The sequence below is a fragment of the Pseudophryne corroboree genome, chromosome 1, assembly GCF_028390025.1.
Source record: "Pseudophryne corroboree isolate aPseCor3 chromosome 1, aPseCor3.hap2, whole genome shotgun sequence".
NCBI lineage: Eukaryota > Metazoa > Chordata > Amphibia > Anura > Myobatrachidae > Pseudophryne > Pseudophryne corroboree.
Window position 1 is genome coordinate 818,427,070 of NC_086444.1, and position 22,678 is coordinate 818,449,747.

Below are 22,678 nucleotides of genomic sequence, written 5' to 3' on the forward strand. Positions count from 1 at the left end.
CCCAGTTGTTGAGAAACGACACATCCCAGCATGCCCTGACACAGCTTGAGCATTCTCTGACAGCAAAACTGTCAGGGCATGCTGGGATATGTAGTTTCACAACAGCTGGAGGGCCGCAGTTTGGACATGCCTGAGCTAAGTGATGGATATCTTATATGGGTGGGGATTTATTAAAGCTCAGAGAGAGAAAGTACCAACCAATCATTTTACAAACGCCGCCTATAACATGTAAATTAGGATCTGATTGGTTAGTACTTTATCTCTCACTATTTAATCTCTCTCCAAACTTTAATAGCTAGCCCCCATAGTAAATTGTTGGGGACACCTTTTTTTGCGGAGGGATGGTTAAAAGTAGAACAAGATCTACTTTTCCCTGTCCAGTTTTGGAAAGACAGGTATGTGTACGGTGCTAATCTCCTTCAAATTTCAACTCCCTTTAAACGTCCCAACAGAAGAAAAGACCAACGGAGCAATTCCACTGTTTCTCCATTCGGACGTGATCAGCTGCCGGCGCTGGCATTTCACCCCTGTGGTGGTGAGCTGAAATGAGCTTTGCGCAGCTCATCCCGACCCCTTTGGGTGCGCTATAAAAAATTTAATTTCTGCTGCGGGGGTACACTGGGCTCCACAGAGTGACATTGAGGTGTAGAGTAGGATCTTGATCCGAGGCACCAACAGGCTCAAAGCTTTGACTGTTCCCAGAATGCATAGCGCTGCCTCCTATAAAGCCACCTCCGTGCACAGGAGCTCAGTTTTGTAGTTGGTGCCATGCAGTAAGCGGGCATACAACAGGTGGGCTGCTCCAGCAGCCCTGAGAAGAAGCTTTTAAAAGAAAAATGAAGACTTCAAGGGCTGCAGCAGAGACACTGTCTGTGTTAGATGTCAGTCAGACATTTCCTGCTGCAGCTCCATCGCCTCCCCCAGCGGCGCTGTACACTCCCGTGCCCAGGTTGCCGGGTACCTACCGCGGAGGCTCCGGTTTAGTTCCAGTTAGTCACACACACACGACCACTGTTCTCCTGGATTGCGTGGCCGCACTCAAGGAGGAAGTAAGTGGGTCCCCCCAGCAGGACCCGCTGTAAATCGCGATCCCGTGCGGCCAGTGGGAGGCGGGCCGCGTGGACACTGTGGTAGTACAGGGACCCCACTAGACCACCAGGGCAAGGGCACAGGTCGGTTTTCTCTCATAAACCGTTTATATAAGCCCCCAGTACCCGTGGTGAAGTCCAGCAGGGGGATAAGGACCTGTAGCCCCAGGGCACCATTTAGAGTAAATGTTCCCGCCCTGGAGCTGCATCTCTCTCTCTCTCTCTCTCTCTCTCTCTCTCTCTCTCTCTCTCTCTCTCTCTCTCTCTCTCTCTCTCTCTCTCTCTCTCTCTCTCTCTCTCTCTCTCTCTCTCTCTCTCTCAGCGTTTGGGCGCCATTAGGACAAGATGAGCTGATCCTGGGACTGTTTGGGCAAATCCTCCTCTGTAAAGCCTCCTGCATGTCAGCGCTGTGCATTTTACAGAACACTTAAGTATTCTACATGTCTGGTGACAGTGGGGGTCATTCCGAGTTGTTCGCTCGCTAGCAGTTTTTAGCAGCCGTGCAAACGCTAAGCCGCCGCCCTCTTGGAGTGTATCTTCGCTTAGCAGAAGTGCGAACGAAAGGATCGCAGAGCGGCTATAAAAAAAATATTGTGCAGTTTCAGAGTAACTTCAGCCCTACTCAGCGCTTGCGATCACTTCAGACCATTCCTTTCCGGATTTGACGTCGCAAACACGCCCTTCGTTCTGCCATCCACGCCTGCGTTTTTCCTGGCACGCCTGAGTTTTTTCGAACACTTCCTGAAAACGGTTAGTTGACACCCAGAAACGCCCTCTTCCTGTTAATCACTCTGCGGTCAGCAGTGCGACTGAAAAGCTTCTCTAGACCTTGTGTGAAAATACATTGGCCGTTGTGCTGCTTAACCCTGGACTTCCCAGAGTGGACAGATAAGCTGTTTTTATAGGTTTATCCTGTACGTTTGCTACCTGCATTTGCTTCAGGACTGTATATTAAATTGTCTTTTTTTTTTTTTTTTTTTAATACATTTTTATTACATTTTCATTAAGGTAACATACAAATATTTAGATAGAAAATAATCGTAAAAAATAAAAAGTGACATGAACAGAACTAATAAAGACAAGGGGGAGGAAGGGTATACATCAGGGACATCATAATACAACAATGTGAGCAGAATATAATAAAGGAAAGGAAGTCTGCATCAGTTAGCAATGTAAGGTCTTGCATGAGTCGGGGATCGCAGCACTGAAAGATCAGGTAAATCAACCGAGGCACTAGATACACCAGTTTGGCCTGATCTCTCCTTATAAAGGGACCATTTATACCATTTTTTACTAATAGGGGAAGCCCTTGAAGAGCACATATCCCCTGCTGTTTCAAAAACGTAATGTTGATGGACTCTATTTTCTATCATCAATATATTGGGGACAACCGCCGACTTCCACCTGTGGGCAATAGAGGCCTTAGAGGCTATAAGAATATGTCCCAAAAGGTATCTATCAGAACTAGATAACTCACCAGAGCAGTGGTGGAACTAGCAAGCGGTGGGCCCAGGTGCGACAAAATGCTTTGCGCCCCCCCTTCCCCATCCCATCCAAGTCCACCCCCTCACCCCTTGAGAGGATCTGGTGAGGGGGACCTGCTCAGGGCCAGAGAAATGGATACCTAGCAACAGTGCCGTAACTAGACATTTTAGCATTGTGTGCAAGAAACTGCATTTGAGCCCCACCCCTGCATGCAAAACAGGGGCAGTGCGCGCCGTAGGCGCGCGCAAAAATACATAGTGGCGTGGCTTCGCGGGGAAGGGGTGTGGCCACAAAATAATACCAATTCCTAAAACGGTGCACAGTAGTCTCCATTCTTCAAATTACGCCGCACAGTAGCACCACTACACCAGGTAGAGACCCTTTTACACCATACAGCGAACAGATTCCTCTTTTTACACACAGCGGCAGACAGCGTGCCCTTGTTACACATAGCGGCAGACAGCGTGCCCTTGTTACACATAGCGGCAGACAGCGTGCCCTTGTTACACATAGCGGCAGACAGCGTGCCCTTGTTACACATAGCGGCAGACAGCGTGCCCTTGTTACACATAGCGGCAGACAGCGTGCCCTTGTTGCACGTTGCGGCAGGCAGCGTGCCCTTGTTGCACGTTGCGGCAGGCAGCGTGCCCTTGTTGCACGTTGCGGCAGGCAGCGTGCCCTTGTTGCACGTTGCGGCAGGCAGATTCCCCCTTGTTGCACGTTGCGGCAGGCAGATTCCCCCTTGTTGCACGTTGCGGCAGGCAGATTCCCCCTTGTTGCACGTTGCGGCAGGCAGATTCCCCCTTGTTGCACGTTGCGGCAGGCAGATTCCCCCTTGTTGCGGCAGGCAGTCCCAACAAATAAAGAAAGAGACAGAAAGAAATAAAGAAAAAGAAAGTAGAATCATACTTACCCTCTCCGCTGGCTCAGGCTCCTCGTGCAGCTTGACGATTCCCGGGCAGTAGACGAGGTGGAGGAGGGATCCGCAGCAGCGCTGTGTTATTGGTGGAGGCGCTGCTGCTGCTGCCCCCCTGCTTCACTATAGGCTGTTCTCGGAAGACAGCCTATAGTGAAGCAGAGGGGCAGCAGCGCCTCCACCAGTAACAAAGCGCTGCTGCGGCTCCCTCCTTCACCTCCGTCCTCCTCCTTCCCCCGTCCGTGCCGCTGCTCTTCTCCTCTGTGGGTGGCTGTGCGCTGCGGGCAGCGGTTGCCCGCAGCGCACAGCAGTATGTAATGAGTCAGTTTGATTCATTACATGCTTGGGCCCCTGGACAGAGACGGGCCCCAGTGCAACGCACTGTTTGCCCTGCCGGTAGTTCCGCCTCTGCACCAGAGTAATAATGGAAAAGTGCCAAGAGGGGGTCAGCTATAATAACCACTCCTAGTATATTAGAAATGAGGAGAAACACCGCACTCCAGAGCGATTGGATTGCCGGACATAACCAAAAAATATGAAGGATATCTCCCACCATCCCACAATTCCTCCAGCACCTAGAGGAGACATCAGGCCAAATCTTATGCAGTCGCTCCGGTGTAAAATATACTCTATGAACCAATTTATAATACATTTCAGAATGATTCACACATTTAGACATTTTGAAACAAGATTGAAATATGTTTCCATATTTCCATATACGTTAGGAGAAAACCTAGGGGAGGTCCCTTTCCCATTTTGTCTGTGAGGGGAATACTCCACAGCGGGATTCAGTTACAAGATTTTGGTACCATCTAGAGATGCCACCTCTATTACCCCTGGGCACTAGAAGGGACATCAATACTTTAGGGAGACCAGTGTTGGGGACTCGATTGGGAAGGTGGCCTTGAAGCCAATGTTGCAGATATTTGTGAAAATCTTTTTTAGCTATATGAAATTGTTCCTGGAGTAGGGAAAAGGGGATTAAAGCACATTCTCAAAGGACATCCTGTAAGGTGGAAAGGCCTAGGTCCTGCCAATGATGTAGGTGTAAATCTGGGATCAATAGGAGAGACAACTGGGGGGAGGGCAGAGCTCCAGCTGGGAGGGGTCTAGTTACAGTCAGCCAAGCAGACAACGTTGCTTGGACCGCAGAGCAATCAGCAACTCTAGGAGGGACTGAACTGATAGGCAACCAGAACAAGTCCGGCAGAGTAAAGGGAAATACAGCAACTTGTTCTAAGGATACCCATGGTTTGAAAGTGTTCTGGCCTGAGTGAGTAAGCAAGCCGTATGGTACCTCTCTAAATCCGGATAAGCGACTCCACCTGCACACTTTGGAGCAATTAAGGTGGATTTCGCTATCCTTGGCTTTGAACCCCCCCATATATATTTGGATAATAAACGATTGAACTTATACTCGTCCAACCCAGGAGACCTCCTGCAACATCCAATCTTTAATAAATAGTTCAAATGCCCGATAGAGTGGATCGTAGTTACATCCCAATAGGTCCTCCTCCCTGGATATATGCACACCCAAATATTTAAGCGATCTAAGTTGCCACACGTATTTATAATCGTGCTTTAGACGTCCAAGCACGTTATCAGAAATATTCAGAGGGAGGGCCTCAGTCTTAGTGGTGTTCAGCTTATAGTAGGAGACCGCCGCATAGGAGTCCAGGAGAGAATGTAAATGTGGTAAAGACGATTCAGGCTCTCTAAGGCATACTAAAATGTCGTCAGCAAAAAGACAGACTTTATGCGGCACCCCCCCCCACACACACACACACACACACACACACACACACACACCTGGGCCCACAATTGAATCTAATACCCTAATCCGCTCCGCCAGGGGCTCCACCGCCAGAACAAAAATCAGGGGTGATAAGGGACAACCCTGACGAGTACCATTAGTAATATTAAATATAGAGGAATTGCAACCATTGGTGAAAACTGAAGCCGACGGCGAGGAGTACAAAGCTAAAATGGAGTCGAGTATCTTACCCGCAAACCCAAAACGGCATAGGGTGGCCCGTAAATAGTCCCAATGGAGCCTATCGAATGCTTTCTCTGCATCCAAAGAAAGTACTAAGAGAGGCTCGCCCTGGGTCTGGCAGTGTTCAATCAAGTTAATAACCCTGCGCGTGTTGTCCGACGCTTGCCTGCCTAAAACAAAGCCCACCTGGTCAGCGTTAATCAAACTAGGCAAAAGAGGGGATATCCTATTCGCAACCATTTTAGCAAACAATTTAAGGTCAGTGTTCAGCAATGCTATTGGACATTAATTCTGAACTACTGTGAGTGATTTGCCTGGTTTAGGGATAGTAACTATCCTGGCTTCCTACATCTCTTTCGGAAAACATGTGGAGTCAGAGGCTTCATTAAAGACTGACGTTAAAAGGGGGGCAAGGGTCGATTTAAACGTTATATAGAAGTTGGAGGGGTACCCATCTGGGCCGGGGGCCTTGTCCACGGGACAGGAATCTATGGCTGGCTCGACTTCTTCGAGTAGCCAGGGAGAACTAAGGGACTCCCAAATCTTAGGGTCAATAGCGGGGAGAGACAACCCATCCAAAAACCCATTAATACCTGCCAGAGTAGGCTGAGGAGTACCGGGGTCATCTTTGAGGTTATATAGCCGCGAATAGTATTCGGCAAACGTATTAGCTATCTCAACCGGGTCCGTGACTGTAACGCCAGTAGACGTATGAATAGCATGAATACGTTCTTTAGCTCTATGCCCCCGAAGTTTACGCGAAAGCAAACGCCCCGCTCTATTACCAAGAATATAATATTTTTGATTAAGCTGCTGCAGATTGCGATGAACCTCTGCCAAGGCAAACGTATTTACCTTTTCACGGGCAGCGAGGAGTTGCTTAAAGAGAGTTGTTAGTAGGGGCAATTTTTTGTGCAGATTCCAGTCGGGAGACCTCTCTTTCAGCTGAAGCATATCTATCTCTATAATCTCGTTTAAGTCTAGCCGCTATTTGGATTGCAGAGCCTCTAACCACGGCTTTCAGAGAACACCAATGGGTAAAAACGGATGTATCCTCAGGGCGATTAGTAGTCCGATATAGATCTAGAGATTTCAGGATGGCCTGGTGAGCCTCCGGGCGGGCGAGAAGGTGCGAGCCCAGTCTCCAGGGACCGTGGGGGACTACCCGTTTTCTGGTATCCCAAACTACGACAAGTGGCGAATGGTCCGACCAAGACATTGGCAATATATCAACTTTACTTATAGACGCTAACGTCCACTTATCCACCAATGCCAAGTCTATTCTAGAGTACGAACTATGAACATGGGAATAAAAAGTGTAGTCTTGCACTGTTGGGTGCTTGGACCTCCATACATCATACAACGCATACTCAGCTAGCAGTTGACCAAATTTGCCTGAGGGATCCTGGGTTGGACTACTACGGAGGGTTCGAGTTGGACGAGAGTGGTCCATATTAGGATCTAACACCATATTAAAGTCTCCTAGAATCAAAAGCGCACCTCCTGGAATGATCTTGGAGAATTCTACAAAAGGTTCGGGAAAAAAATTGTCTTTTTTTAATTAACCAATATCTCATTCGGTTTCTGGGACCACAAAGGTTCCTAATTAAGGAATATTAGTGTGTACTGTATAAACCAATGTTTCTCTTTTAATTTACATGCATCAAAGTCATCAGAATTGAAGACGTATAGAGAGATAAGTTGTTCTCTGAAATAATTCACATTGTTTCACATGGTGAATTATCACATATTAATTATTACATGCTAATACACCAGTAGGCGCTCTGTTGCACTTCATTTTGTATATCTGCAACCCACTTTTGGGCAGGAGCTGCCACCCACTGATAGATGGGGGGTGTTGATTGGCTGTAGCTAGCTATATCTAGTACACATATTTGTCTATACTAGGATTGTCCTAGGCGCTAGTCTCCATTTTTCTTTTTTTTATATATATATATATATATATATATATATATATATATATATATATATATATATATATATATATATATATATATATATATATAATATTACACACACACTATACATTACACTGCATACGTAGTTTATTACAGGCAAAATACAAATGCCTAAAAAAAACACATCCAGTAATTTAAAAAAAAAAAAAAAAACTGCTGAAAAACAAACAGCATCCTGTGTAATGCTGTTATCAATCGTATTCACAGCTGGTTACTAGCTCCCCGCCCAATTCCTCCTCCTCCTCCCCTGAACCCATATAGCAGTCTCAAACCTCCCCTCTCCCTTAAACCCATATAGCAGTCTCTACCCCCCTTCTCCCACCCCTGAACCCATATAGCAGTCACTACCCCCCTCCCCTTAACCTATACAGCAGTCTCTGCCCCCCTCCCCTCCGCCCCCTTCCCTGGACCCATATAGCAGCTTTAACTTTGATGTCTTTTTTTCACAGTGGCATATCTGCTGCCCAGATTATCCACTGCCTTCTGCCAGATCCGCTGCGCTGCACAGAGCCGCTGCTGCTACCCTCTGCACGCTCCTGCCGTGGCTCCGCCCCTATGCCGCCCAGCACCTGATGTCACAGAGGAAATCCCGGTCAGCAGACCCTATGACGTGACCGGGTATTTCCTCAGCGGCGCCGCATCTCGGAGCTTCGTAGCGCAATGACAAGCGGCTCAGCCGGTCCGCTTGTCATTGCACACTGGTGGGGACAGCGGGCCAGGCAGAATCAGTTCGGGCCACATGTTGCCCACCCCTAGTCTAGACAGATCAGAAAAATAAATGATGGTTGACTGTAGATTTTTCTTTTTCATCCACTAGGGGTCACTGGAGTACTCTAGGGATATGGACGGTTCCACAGGAACTAGGCACTGAATGGTTAAACTTTGACTATACCTCCCCTCCATATCCCAGAGTACCTCAGTGTTTTTTCGGTGCTCACCGAGACTAGGCTTGTGGAAGTTGATCTACAATTACTGAATTTTTTGATTTTTTTTTTTTTTTTGGAATCCCTTTCCCCCTTCCAAGAAGGCGAGGGTCTGGGATAGGAAAGCTGCTGAAGCAGTTGTGGGTGTCGGACCTCTCTAAAAGAGCTCCCTCACTACCACGTGCAGGTCACCTGCAGTAAAAGGCTGACAGTGCTTACAGAGAAGCCCCGTCATTGCCCTCACCACAGGGTCCAGGTATGTTGAACGGGGCGGTCAGCTCACGCTGCCGCCCTGCTGTGTGGGGTACTGTGTGTGTGGCCGCCGGCCGCTGCCTTCAGCCGCCCGCCGTCACTTTCAGCGCCGCTGTTTATGCTGTGTCCCCCGCCGCTCTGAGCCTCGATGCCGCTTCCGGCTCCCTCTCCACCATAGCCCGGCTCCGTGTATAGAGAACGATACACGCAGCACGGGGAGGGGAGGGGGGGCACACAAATGTGAGTAACTTTGATGCCACAGTGATGTTCCCTGCACACAGAAATGTCAGGGTCACTGGATAAAATCTCATGATTCAACTCTTGTTGATAAAGAAGTATGTTTACTAGAATACAGCAGCGCTGCATATGTATTACAATAGGCTATTAAGTCTTTGTTAAACAGGATACATGTTGCTCATATATGTGCAGGTTTGAATGCAACATAGTATGTTTATTAAATCTGCTTACATAATTATAAGTCTGCATATTTAACCATTTTTCCTGTTGTTTTTCCAGAATTTCCTGTATTACATCTCTCCTCCATTGAAGGAACAGGGGTGTTAAGGGGAATTTGGAACCAGGGATATTGCTGACGTGTACTGCACTTGGCCAGATATATATTTGTAAAGACACCTTAGTGCTTTTTACTGAGTCGTGCAAGTTGTATTTTGTATTGTCTGTCGGTATAATGAGTAAGACACCAGCAAAGACTGTTATTCTTATCATAACTGTTTATAATGATATTATCCCAAAGACTGCAAATCTGATTCTTGGCTGTGGTCAGCCAAATACTGGATATGTTCACTGTTGTAAAGTAAGATGTGTTATACAATTGGTCAGCACATGGTGATTATAAAACAGTATCTGTGGAGCACTGCAAGCATTGTGAGTTCAGGCTCACCTGCAGCAGCTTTGCTTAATTCACTTAGCCACACCACAATTGGATACGCCCGATCTCATCTGATCTTGGAAGCTGAGCAGTGTTGGGCCTGGTTAGCCACCTGGGAATACAAGGTGCTATAGGTATTTTTAAATCTACAGCCACACCACACTGGATTCGGGACCCATTAACTAAGCTGCGGTTAAGCAGCAGACTTCTCAGGTTTTTAAGCCTGTGAGTAGTCACATTTAGTTTCAGACTTCTAAGAATTATTATACTTCTGAATCAGGATATATCTGGATATATGTATATGGGTATATAATATATATGTGTATGTATGCATATATGAAATATATATATATATATATATATATATATATATATATATATATATATATATATATAGTCTGAGTATGTGTGAAAATACATGGGGGGGTATGTATGTATGTATATGTATATATATATATATATATATATATATATATATATATATATATATATATATATATATATATATATATATATATATATATATATATATATACACACAGAGGAAAAACCAAAGCACTCACCACACCAGAAGTGGGGCACAGCTATGCACTTACCACTCACAGGGTGGGGTGCATGTAACACTGCACTCTCCACCACAGAAGCGGGGTACACAGCTGTACTTACCACTCACAGGGCGGGGTGCATGTAGCCCATGACCACATCGCTCTAGTAAATACAAACAGAGAACCCAGCACTCACCAAAGTAAACTCACTTATCCTCAACAATTCAATAAATAAATGATGGGGGTTTAGTTGGTGGATTGGCCAATGCACGGAAGCCTGCACACCGATTTTCAAGGTACCCCACCTTCATGCAGGTCCTACACTATCACAGAGTCTTAAAACCTGACTACCACACTGCTGCATCATCTGCCTGCTAGATGTAATGTGTACCTGCCACAGACTTTATGGCTTTTAAAGGCACACTAGTCACCTATTGCACTGGCTCAAAGATGATTGCTAAAAAACAGCTGAGACAGGTTCAGGATAATAAAGTCCACACAGGGGTGCATGAGAAAGCTAGTGGCCACGGTTAATAAGAGCTAACCATAGATTAACCCCTTCATATACACACAGGAAAAACCACAGCACTCACCACACCAGAAGCGGGGCACAGCTATGCACTTACCACTCACAGGGTGGGGTGCATGTAACACTGCACTCTCCACCACAGAAGCGGGGTACACAGCTGTACTTACCACTCACAGGGCGGGGTGCATGTAGCCCATGACCACATCGCTCTAATAAATACAAACAGAGAACCCAGCACTCACCAAAGTAAACTCACTTATCCTCAACAATTCAATAAATAAATGATGGGGGTTTAGTTGGTGGATTGGCCAATGCACGGAAGCCTGCACACCAACTAAACCCCCATCATTTATTTATTGAATTGTTGAGGATAAGTGAGTTTACTTTGGTGAGTGCTGGGTTCTCTGTTTGTATGTATGTATGTATGTATGTATGTATGTATCTATCATACTGCTGTAGGTAAAAAGACTCCTGTTGTACAAGGTGCTAATACAACAGGAGTCTTTTTACCTACAGCAGTGTTTATTTCTCCTTTCTAAATTATCAGCATTTCTTTTCACCTTTTATAGTTGTGTCTATTCCCTCTACAACTATACATGCCTGTGTCCTTGTTCTTTAACGCAACAACTATGTTACAAATGCCGTATTGTTTATACTAGGAGTGTCACAACGGGTTATCATGGTGACGGGTTCACGTACGTGCATCGCGCAATACGCGATGACGTCATTATCCAGCGCCGCAGCGGCCGAGCGGGTCTCCGCCGGACGAAGCGATGCACACTGCACTTCACGTTGGTGGGGATATAAGGTAAGCTACTTCACTGTTGTATTCATCCTGATGACAATTTTCGAGTAAAATTGAAACGTTGACAGACTGTTAGTGGTGTTAACTTACTCTTGTAAACCTGAGTGCCGCACATTTGAACGAGCATCTACCCTTTGGAAAGTGAGGGCACCAGGGACTATTGCACATGTTTTTGGAGTGCCGGATCGTCATTTATATATAATATATATATATATATATATATATATATATATATATATATATATATATATATATATATATATATATATATATATATATATCTCTATCTATATATATATATCTCTATCTATATAATATATATCTATATCTCTGACATTAAAAATCTATTTTGGCAAGACTACAGTGGCGCAATTGGTCGGCACACAGTGCTTATTAAACAGCATCTGTTGATTGAGCACTGCAAACATTGTGAGTTCAGGCCTCACCTCCCCAGATCCCCAGTGGCCTAATGGATAGGACACTGCCCTCCTAAACCAGGGATTGTGGGTTCAGGTACCATCTGGATTGCAAGACACTACAGCAACCATTTCATCACCAGAGTTGATGTTTAAACAGCAGCTTTTGCTTATTATTTTTACAGGTGGCTCTGTAGCCAAGTGGTTAGGCTTCCCGCCCACAGTGAACATTGTGATTGCATGGACACTGGTTCAGATCCTGGTTTAACAGGTGTAATATATATATATATGTCGGTATATTATAATAATAATAAAAAAACATGATAGGACACCATTTTTTACGTTACTTCCTGGGTCTTTGCTGCAGGTTGCTGCCCTACAACATTCAGCCTCTGGGGGAGCGGGGGGTTGTTAGGAATTTAATTTATTAATTGTTTTTGACAGCATGTCTCTACAGGAAGATTCACTATTGCTGGAAACCACATGCACGGTAATGCAGGTTTATACACAGATTACTTCCGTAGTGTACTTACTGGCCGGGGTACATGATCACTAAGTTTAATGCATAATCAAACAAGCAGCTTCGCTGCAGAGTCGGTCACACAGTGTCGGACAAATTCGACTGCGCAGACAGACCCTTACTGGTCCTCTTTGGGGGGAATGCGGGCGCATGTACTGCCTGAGAGGGAAAAATTTACTGTTTTCAGCTAGATTGTTGCGGTCAATTCGCCGACAGCCCTCATAGCATCAGGCCAGTACGTCAGGTTCTCAGCGAAGGCTGAATAATTTCCAATGAGAGACAATTGCAATTATTGGGCGTTTAACTATCTATCGGAGTGTACCCTACACAGCAGTAGGGCTGTTGCTTCGCCCTGCTTTGGTAAGGGTTTGAGGTAACAAGGCTGTAGTGGCAGGGCACTCCAGTTCAGGTTTGCCCTAAATAAAGACCACCTTACACTTCTTGCTGCCTACAGCTTCTGTGAAGTTGGCAGTTGGTTCTTGCGTCTCAGCTTCGCTAGTGGCGCACAACGTCCACTTTGGCTACGTTCCAAACGAGAATAGATCGCAGACCGAGTGGGGGGAAAATCTGATTTCCTACCATTGTCTACGCGAATTCCTGAATGATTCCGTCTCAACGATTTCAATTCCTAGGTATGATTCTCGATACGGTAAATCAAAGAATTTACCTACCCGAACAGAAGTACAGGTCATTCGTCATCTGGTACAATTAGTGCTCAAGCCTCGCACAGTCTCGGTTCATTTGTACATTCGCCTATTAGACACAATGGTGGCGGCTTTTGAAGCGCTTCAGTTCGGAAGACTTCACTCGCGTCCTTTTTAACTGGATGTGCTCGCAATGGTTGGCTGTGGCCTAACGAGTGCAGTGTCTGCCTGCAATGCATGCCAAAAACAATGGTCGGGCTCGCTTCTGCAGATTCACCGCAGGGTGAGGTGGTCTCCAAGGGCCAGGGAGTCTCTACTCTGGTGGCTCAAAGTACAGAATCTAACCGCAGGGAAACGGTTCGGCGCCTGGAATTGGATAATTCTCACGGCGGACGCGAGTCTCAGAGGTTGGGGAGCTGTAGTTCAAAATTTTCAGCTCCAGGGTCTCTGGGCGGATTACGAAAGATTTCTGTCTATAAATGTCCAGGAACTCCGGGCAATTTACAATGCGCTACGACAAGCAGTGCACATGCTGCAGGCTTAGGCTGTTCAGGTGCAGTCAGACAATGCGACGGTGGTCGCATACATCAACAAACAAGGAGGAACGAAAAGCCGCATGGCAATGCGGGAAGTAGCTCGAGTCCTCAATTGGGCCGAGGTGATTTTGTCGGCAGTATTCATTCCGGGAGTGGACAACTGGGAGGCGGATTATCTCAGCTGCCGGGATTTTTATCCAGGATGTGCATTAAATCCAGAAGTGTTTCACATGCTGGTCCAGAAGTAGGGTTACCCGCAAGTGGACCTGATGGCATCTCGCCACAATTATCAAACGTCCCAGTACGTGTCCAGAACGAGAGATCCAAAGGCAGTGGCGGTGGAGGCTCTCACAATCAAGTGGCCATACAGTCTCGTGTATCTGTTTCCACCTTTTTCCGCTGCTCCCTCTGTTGCTAAAACGGATCAAAAGAGAGTCCGTCACAGTCATACTAGTGGCGCTTCATTGGCCTCGGAGAGCTTGGTTTTCAGATCTCCGCGGTCTACTCGCGGACGTTCCTTGGCCGCTCCCACTGCGTCCGGACCTGTTACAACAGGGTCCGTTCTTTTTCTCCGATTTAGCGCGGCTGCGTTTGACGGAGTGGCTGTTGAGACAGCCCTCTTAAAAAGAGAGGGCATTCCAGAATATGTTATACCAACCATGTTACGAGCTAGGAAGCCGGTTACGGCAGCTCATTATTACAGAATTTGGCGTGCCTATATAGGTTGGTGTGAAGTTCGGAAGTTTACGACATCATCTTTCAAGTTATCCCATCTTTTGTTATGTCTACAGATGGGGTTAGATGGAGGTCGGCGTTTATCCACACTAAAGGTGCAGATATCTGCGTTGTCAATTTATTTTCAAAGAAGATTGGCTCTATTGCCGTCGGTACACACCTTTATGCAGGGTGTCCTCAAAGTACAGCCTCCATTTCACTCCACTTACTGCGCCATGGGACTTGAATCTGGGTTTAGATTTCTTATAGTCTTTTTGTTTCAAACCCTTACAACAAGTGGATATTAAGTTTCTCACTTGGGAAACAATTTCTCTCCTAGCCTTAGCTTCGGCAGGGTGGGTTTCAGTTTTGGGTGCCTTGTCATGCAAGCCACCGTATTTAGTGTTTCATAATGACAGAACGGAATTTTAGACGAATCCCGCTTTCCTGCCAAAAGTAGGGTCCTCTTTTCACATCAATCATCCAATAGTAGTTCCTATGTTAACAGGAGATTCTGGAATTTTGGTTGTGGTACGCACATTACGAGTTTATGTATTCCGAACGTCTACAGTTCCTAAGACGGATACGTTGTTATTCTCTATGATGCGGCCCAGATGGATAAAACTGACCATACGTCAGGCTTACCTTCATGTTGGGTTACAGCCGCCTACATCAGTAACAGCTCATTCCACACGTTCTCCGGGAATGTCATGGGCAGCTGGTCGTGGAGTTCTACGACACAGCTTTGCAGTGCGGCTACATCGTCTTCAGTGCACATGTTTGTGCGCTTTTACAAGTTTGATACTTTTGCGGCATCAGCATCTAGCTTTGGCCGTCTAATGTTACAGGTGCCAAACAGCTCTCCCGCCCAGGGGGGAAACTTTGGTACGTCCCTAGAGTACTCCAGTGACCCCTAGTGGATGAAAAATAAAATAGGATTTTGGTACTTACCAGGTTAATCCTTTTTTTTTTAATCCATAGGGGGCACTGGACGCCCACCCAGAGCAGTTGTTTACCTGGTTGTGGTAAGTGCAGGGAATTTTATGGTAACACACTCTTACCGACTGTTTCAAATTAGAAATTCTATCGGGTTGGTGTCAACTGTTAGTTGTCAGTTTCGTTTTGTGTCAACTTTATTGTTGTCCATTTTTGGTTATATGTATTTCTTCATTGTCAACCTCTATAGCTCCAGTTCGGCTCAGTAAAAAACACTGAGGTACTCTGGGATATGGAGGGGAGGTATAGTCAAAGTTTAACTATTCAGTGCCTAGTTCCTGTAACCGTCCATATCCCTAGAGTACTCCAGTGCCCCCTATGGATTCAAAGAAAAGGATTTACCTGGTAAGTACCAAAATCCCATTATCAACATACAATTTTGTTATAGTGTTCACCAATTTGGATGTTTGTATGATTGAGTATGTGGAGGTGTTCCCTGGAGCGGAGGCATTTGATATGCCGGCTGTCAGGATCACGGCGTTCACCATACCGATGCCGGAATCCCAACAGCCGGCATACCGACAACTATTCTCCCTCTTGGGGTGTTCCATGACACCCCAGGAGGGAGAAAAAATAGCGTGATGAGTGCAGCGAGCCCGCAAGGGTTTTTTTTTTTTTTTTTTTTTTTGTTCACCCCGCTGCCTGCATGCCGGATGTTGGCCGGGATCCCAAGCGCCAGCATAACATACTACACCCCCCTGGAGAGTATATGAGCATTTAGTAACAAAGAGAAAACGAAAAGCACTCTGTTGGTGGGACACTCATCTACCTGGTATTGCAGCAAGTAGCTGTTTGAAACTTAGCGTTTATTTTTGCGTTTAAAATATACATATAATTGTATAAAGGCAGTATAATAAAAAAAAAGGGTTACAAAGACAAAACATAAAGATAAAAACCACTTGCTAATAAGCATGTACAATGCAGGTTTTTCTTGAATAGATTCAGAATGTGCCTGTAATTTTTGACCCTATTTGTTTGCTAATGCAGTTACATTTTTAATTCTTATATTGTTTCAATAGGTATATTCCCCAGACAGCATTACAGGTATGTTGTCTGTCTACCAGTGTGGCTCCTGTATCAACGTTGAGTGTTAAGAGTGGAAGGCAGCTGCTGCCTTAAACCGTTTTAGGGATGATAATGTATATTTGTTCCTTGATTCCTTAGTAAGCTCTTTTTGTATTATACTACCTTTATACAATTATATGTATTTTTTTTTGCTAAGTTTTAAACGGCTATTTGCTGCAATACCAGGTTGGCGAGTGTCCCACCAAGAGAGTGCTTTTCTTTTTCTCTTTGTTATTCCAAATTTTACAGTGCGTCCGGAAACGTGATGTGTTTTCTTTCTTTTTCTTTTTTATTTTTTTTGAATAAATTTACAAAAATCTCAAACTTTTTTTCATGTTGTCATTATGGGGTATTGTGTGTAGAATTTTGAGGGGAAAATTAATTTATCCCATTTTAGAATAAGGCTGTTACATAATAAAATGTGGAAAAAGTGAAGCGCCGTGAATAGTTTCCGGACGCACTGTAATATGCCCCCACCCCCAATATCCCGTCCCATTAGACATTTGAATTCCACCCAGTGGCTTAAACTGTGTATTGTTACTAGTGGCATTTGCCTTCTCCTATAGTAACACTCCCACTCCAGCACAGAAATGTTTTATAGTCTCTAATGTTCGGATTATAAAGTAGCTGCAAATTCTGGTTTAAAATTAGGTGTGGTAATTTTTTTTGGTCACAGTGGCGATAGAAAATACTGAGCTTTGTCGCTTTAGATTGTAATTTGAGAGATCCAAAAATCCGCCAGGGATTAGGTCGGTCAGATGACCGTCTGCTGACTAGATAACACACTGAGTTGCTGTGTGTTAGATTCCTCGGGTATAGAGACTTACTGTGTTTTATGCATATTCTTGAGTTCTGGGAGCACTGAGCAAAACTGGTGTGTGAACAGATGACCCATGTCTTAATGCCATTTTTGTAAGTTTTGGTGCGGTAACTTCATGCCGAAATCTGCAGTTCCCTTCATTTCAGAATACATGAAAGCATGGGAGGCAGTACACTGGAAAATTGTGGTAAGATGCCTTGTATAGGACTGCTGCTTTTTATGTGCTTTTACTCAAATCATTGTAATCCAAGTTTACCACTAGTACACCTACATTCTCTGTTGATGGAACGGTCTTAAAAAGTTTGTTTGTATTTCAAATGAGATGATGTAGCACTCGCTGACCTAGGGGTGTTGAGGGAAAATTCCAAGCACCTAAAGTCATGTTAATATTGCTGTATTATGTGTTGGTCTGTAAACAATGCATTTCTCACGAAAAGAGAAATCACTCGGCTAATTGCTTGTAGTTATAATCTTGTTACTGGTTACTTAATCGCTTTTATCATGTGCAATAAAGTAAGCTGCAGAGAAAGTTCATTTTGACCTGCTAATGTTTGTGGAGTTCCCATTTAATGGTTTTTCATGTTGATTTGTCATTTATTTTTAGCTCTGATCAGCCTTTCATTTGGAGGGGCAATTGGACTGATGTTTCTGATGCTGGGATGTGCGTTGCCACAATATAAGTAAGTTTTTGGTGTTTTTTAATGAAAACTAATTGTAGAGATGGAAGGTTTAATTATGTAATGGAACGCTATGTAAACACAAGCTGCCATTTCACAGTTCATGAGTTTAATAGAGAAGATGTATCGTATTTATCTTGAAGTACAATATATAATAAAAATATATATTTTAAATATACTTGTTCGTGTGGTGTCGGCACTCTTTGTGCTGGCTGTAAACTTTTTCACACAATTGCACCCCATTTAATACATTGTTTTTAATGTGTTTAAAAGGTCTCAGACATATTACTGCTCTTTGAATTCAATGGAGCCGATTAAATTGTATTTTTCGTCCGCCGGACGGCAGCAATTAAATTGTTTTGCTCCATAGGTGCAAGAAAAAATGTGTGCAAACTCAGGACTTTGGTCGTCCAAACTGGAATTTGGACACCCAAAGCAGGAGTTTAGACAGGTTTTGCCATTTTAGGCGGCTAAACCCAGTCTATTTGGACACGACATACTCGATGTTTTATGTTTGTAGCTTGGTACTTGTATCATTGTCCTTGTCATGTGAAAACAAAATAGTTCACAGTTCTATACAGAAGCACAGTACTAACTTTATAGAACCAAGTGAATATATGTATGTATGTGTATATATATGTATGTGTATATATATGTATGTGTATATATGTGTGTGTGTGTGTGTGTATATGTATATATGTATATATATATATATATATATATATATATATATATATATATATATATATATATATATATATATATATATATATATATATATATATATATATATAAAAAAAAAATTATAATGGTCCGGCACTCCCTTCAATAATGGCAACTTGCTCCGATTTCAGTTTCTTTACATTTCCAATACAGCTCCACAGGTAGAAGGCACTCTGAGACTCGTGAGTTAAATCGTGCAACAGCAGACAGTGTTGATAGCCAACGTTTCAGGTATCGACTGCCCTTAAAAAAAAAAAAAATAGATAGATAAAAATAAATATATAGATATCTCTATCTACCGAAATGCTGCACTTGGCGGAATCCTTAACAAGGTCACATCAAGACATATTCAGCAACTTTTTGGGATTATTCGCAACTCAAATTATGTGTGTGTTGTGCTGTCTGAAAGTGGGCAAATAAGCCCGAAACGTTGCTGAATATGGCTTGATGTGACCTCATTGAGGAGTCTGCCGAGTGCCACATTTGGGTATTATGTGATGTACAAACAAATATTTTTAAATTGGAGCCAGCATATCCAGAAGCATGAAAAACTGTTACAATACAGTTTTTTGCACTTTATAACACAAAGTGCATATCCAATTGGCAAGGTAACATAAACAGACTTGACAGCATATGACAAAAATGGAGTACTTATCCAATAAAATGTCATGGCTGTAAGCAGCCTGTCATTGTGTGTGACATGAAGTATGACATAAGGCTTGGAGGTGGGAGTGGGAAGAGGCCGCAATCACTGACAGTGGAGTGTGGAGGCTATAGATTTATTGGATGAGTGTTTTATTAGGGCAGTATTGAAGCGCTTGACTGGACTCTAGGAACTAGAGATACAGATGTGTCCTCATACATCATTGCTGCAGTCATGCCAAACGGCCCCTCTATGCGCACCAGGTCACGTGAGACACTGTTAGCATCAGGTGCCTTTTTTGCTGTCTTTGTCGCAACGCTGTGCAGCTAGAACACAACAGGGATGTTCTTATTAATCTCAAATAAGACACTTTTGTATATATCTGTGCAACGGAGTCATTGAATCTGTATACAAAGTGCTACAATGTAGCAGCAGCAGCTTTTTTTTTTTTTTTTTTGTAAAAAAGTTCTGTTCTGCCCCGTACTCAGTCATACACAATATACAAGTGTCATATATCAAATTAATCAGCACAGTCTAAGTTGCATTTTCAACAAAGGAATATGCCTGACACTAGCAAAGTTAAGGTGTGTACACACGGTGAGAGAAATTTGTAAGATTTTGACTACATAGTCTAAATCTTAAGGAAAGTTAGTGCATATCTCAAGGTGTAAAGGTGTGTACACATGGTGAGATTCTGTGTGTGTTCGATTTTGACTATACGATTTCCCCTGAACTCCCTGGAGTCCAGCACCTCCGATTTTGACTAACTTTTCGTGAGATTTTGACACTCTTCTTGCAATTTTAGCTTATGTGCGATTTTATCTATCGCATTATAATAGTGGGATGACATTACAGGTTGGGGAGGGTCTCTTTCAAATAAAGGCTGGCAGCCATTTTAAAACAGTGCATTTATGCTCTGTGGCTGTGCACTGTGTGTTTTTTAATTTTACAGGTACCCCATGGATTCTACATGGACAAGAGGACTGAAGGGCTGCCTGGGACACTAAGTAAGTGTGTGTGTGTGTGTGTGTGTGTGTGTGTGTGTTAATAAACTTTCTCATACGTCCTAGAGGATGCTGGGGACTCCAAAAGGACCATGGGGTATAGACGGATCCGCAGGAGCTTGGGCACACTATGAAGACTTAAACTGGGTGTGAACTGGCTCCTCCCTCTATGCCCCTCCTCCAGACCTCAGTTAGACTTTGTGCCCAGGAGTGATGGGTCACACACTAGGGGAGCTCTCCTGAGTTTCTCTGAAAGACTTTGTTAGGTTTTTTATTTTCAGGCAGACCTGCTGGCTACAGGCTCCCTGCATCGTGGGAGTGAGGGGAGAGAAGCAGGACCTACTTCTTAGTTTAAAGGCTCTGCTTCTCGGCTACTGGACACCATTAGCTCCAGAGGGTTCGATCACTTGGTGCGCCTAGCTGCTTGTTCCCGGAGCCGCGCCTTCAATCCCCTCACAAAAGCCGGAAGAAAGAAGCCGGGTGAGTATTGGAAGAAAAGAAGACTTCCGTTACTGAAGTCTTCTGCCGTCACTGAAGTAACAGCAGCGGTAGGGCTGCGCTCCATGCTCCCACACACCAACGTCTCTGGCAGGGTGCAGGGCGCTGGGGGGGAGCGCCCTGGGGGCATGTTGCTGACTGTCTACAATGCTGGCGGGGGACATATTACGGTGCCTGGGCACAGCGTATGTTCACCCCGCCAGGGTGCTGCAGGGGGGAGAGACAGCGGTAGCGCTGCACTCCCTGCTCCCGCGCTTACCATCACCTGCAGGGCGCTGGGGGGAAAGCGCCCTGGGCAGCATATAACATAAAATCTGTACTTCCCTGGCGGGGGGACATACTTTGGTGCCCGCCCCGCGAGTGCGCCGTGAACGGGAGAGAGCAGCAGCGGTAGCGCTGCGCTCCCGGCTCCCACACTCCACCGGGCCTGCAGGGCGCTGGGGGGGGGAGCGCCCTGGGCATCATTTAACAGATGAAATCACTGGCGGGGGGGACATGCTTCGGTGCCCACCCCGCCAGTGCGCCGCGAACGGGAGGGAGCAGCAGCGGTAGCGCTGCGCTCTCTGCTCCCGCTCTCCATCGGCCTGCAGGGCGCTGGGGGGGAGCGCCCTGGGCGGCATTTATAAAAGGATCCCGGGCGAGGGAACATACCCGGACACCGGGTGTCTTCACCCCGCCGGGAGACCGCAGCGTGCACGCTGCGGTCCATAGCTCCCACACACCAACGTCTTCCGTGGTGCAGGGGGGGCGCCCTGGGCTGCGTTGGGACAAAAAGTAAGTTATACAGGGGGTTACCCCCTGTATATAGGGTCCCCAGCTAGTTTTTAGTGTATTATATATTTATATAATTGAGCGGGCTTAAGCGTGCCCGGAGGGGGCGGAGCTTAGCCCTCACAGAGGAGTCAGCCCAATTTTCCTCAGGTCCCCACCAGGATTTACTGTATAGTAAGAAGGAGGGGGGGCACAGTGTTTTTAATGCTATATGGGTGTCATATAGCATTATGTTTACTATTGGACGCATAATCCTTGTTGTGATACATAAATTCACTGTTTCCCTGTTTATTACCCACTATCTGTTAGTCGACATATGTCGACAGGTGTGAGGGCTTTGTCACAAGCTGCTGTGGGGATAACTGTCGGTTTTGCCGACGCTTGGAGGTACTTGATTCGAAAAATTAAGTATTAGCAGGTTGGTTTTGTGTGCTTGAAAACAAGTAAACACGCTAGGGGAGACACCGTTGTTTGTGGATGCCCTGTCGGCATCAACGGCATTTCTGGGGTAAAAAAATTAACTGGCTGTTATTGCCTGTATTTGTGTGTCTATGTATGTGTGTAAAATAAATATATATATATATATATATATATATATATATATATATATATATATATATATATATATATATATATATATATATATATATATATATATATATATACACAAAAGAATGGAGCACTCACCAGTCTTTTCTTATGAAGTATTTAGCAAAAGTTTATTGTCCAGACAGCATACATGACTGTGTAATACAGTCCATTAAGGTTATCCAGAAGTAAGCTCAAACGTTTTCGGTCATTGCAGACCGTCATCAGGAGACATAAACATCATTTAACAGCCGTCCTGCCATCACATAAAGATACCATCAGCCTGATGGTATCTTTATGTGATGGCAGGACGGCTGTTAAATTATGTTTATGTCTCCTGATGACGGTCTGCAATGACCGAAAACGTTTGAGCTTACTTCTGGATAACCTTAATGGACTGTATTACACAGTCATGTATGCTGTCTGGACAATAAACTTTTGCTAAATACTTCATAAGAAAAGACTGGTGAGTGCTCCATTCTTTTGTATCTACAAGTGGATCCCTTTGAGGATTTTTGTGGAAGACACCCCAGCTGTTGTTCCAGTATTACACGTGAGTGCGACTTTTTCTGTATATATATGTATATATATATATATATATATATATATATATATATATATATATATATATATATATATATATATATATATATATA

General features: G+C 44.6%; 1 protein-coding gene across 3 annotated transcripts in view; it reads left to right on the top strand.

Moving 5' to 3' along the window:
• LEPROTL1 (leptin receptor overlapping transcript like 1) overlaps positions 1-22,678 on the top strand; it is a 70,201-nt gene that overhangs the window by 13,736 nt on the left and 33,787 nt on the right. The window contains exons 2-4 of one of the 3 annotated variants that reach the window (XM_063919473.1): positions 16,253-16,277; positions 17,723-17,798; positions 18,672-18,749. In XM_063919473.1, the coding sequence (XP_063775543.1) occupies positions 17,761-17,798; positions 18,672-18,749 (116 nt within the window). In that variant the 5' untranslated portion in view covers positions 16,253-16,277; positions 17,723-17,760. The remainder of the gene's footprint in view (positions 1-16,252; positions 16,278-17,722; positions 17,799-18,671; positions 18,750-22,678) is intronic. The other 2 variants (XM_063919469.1, XM_063919476.1) reach the window with 2 other exon arrangements.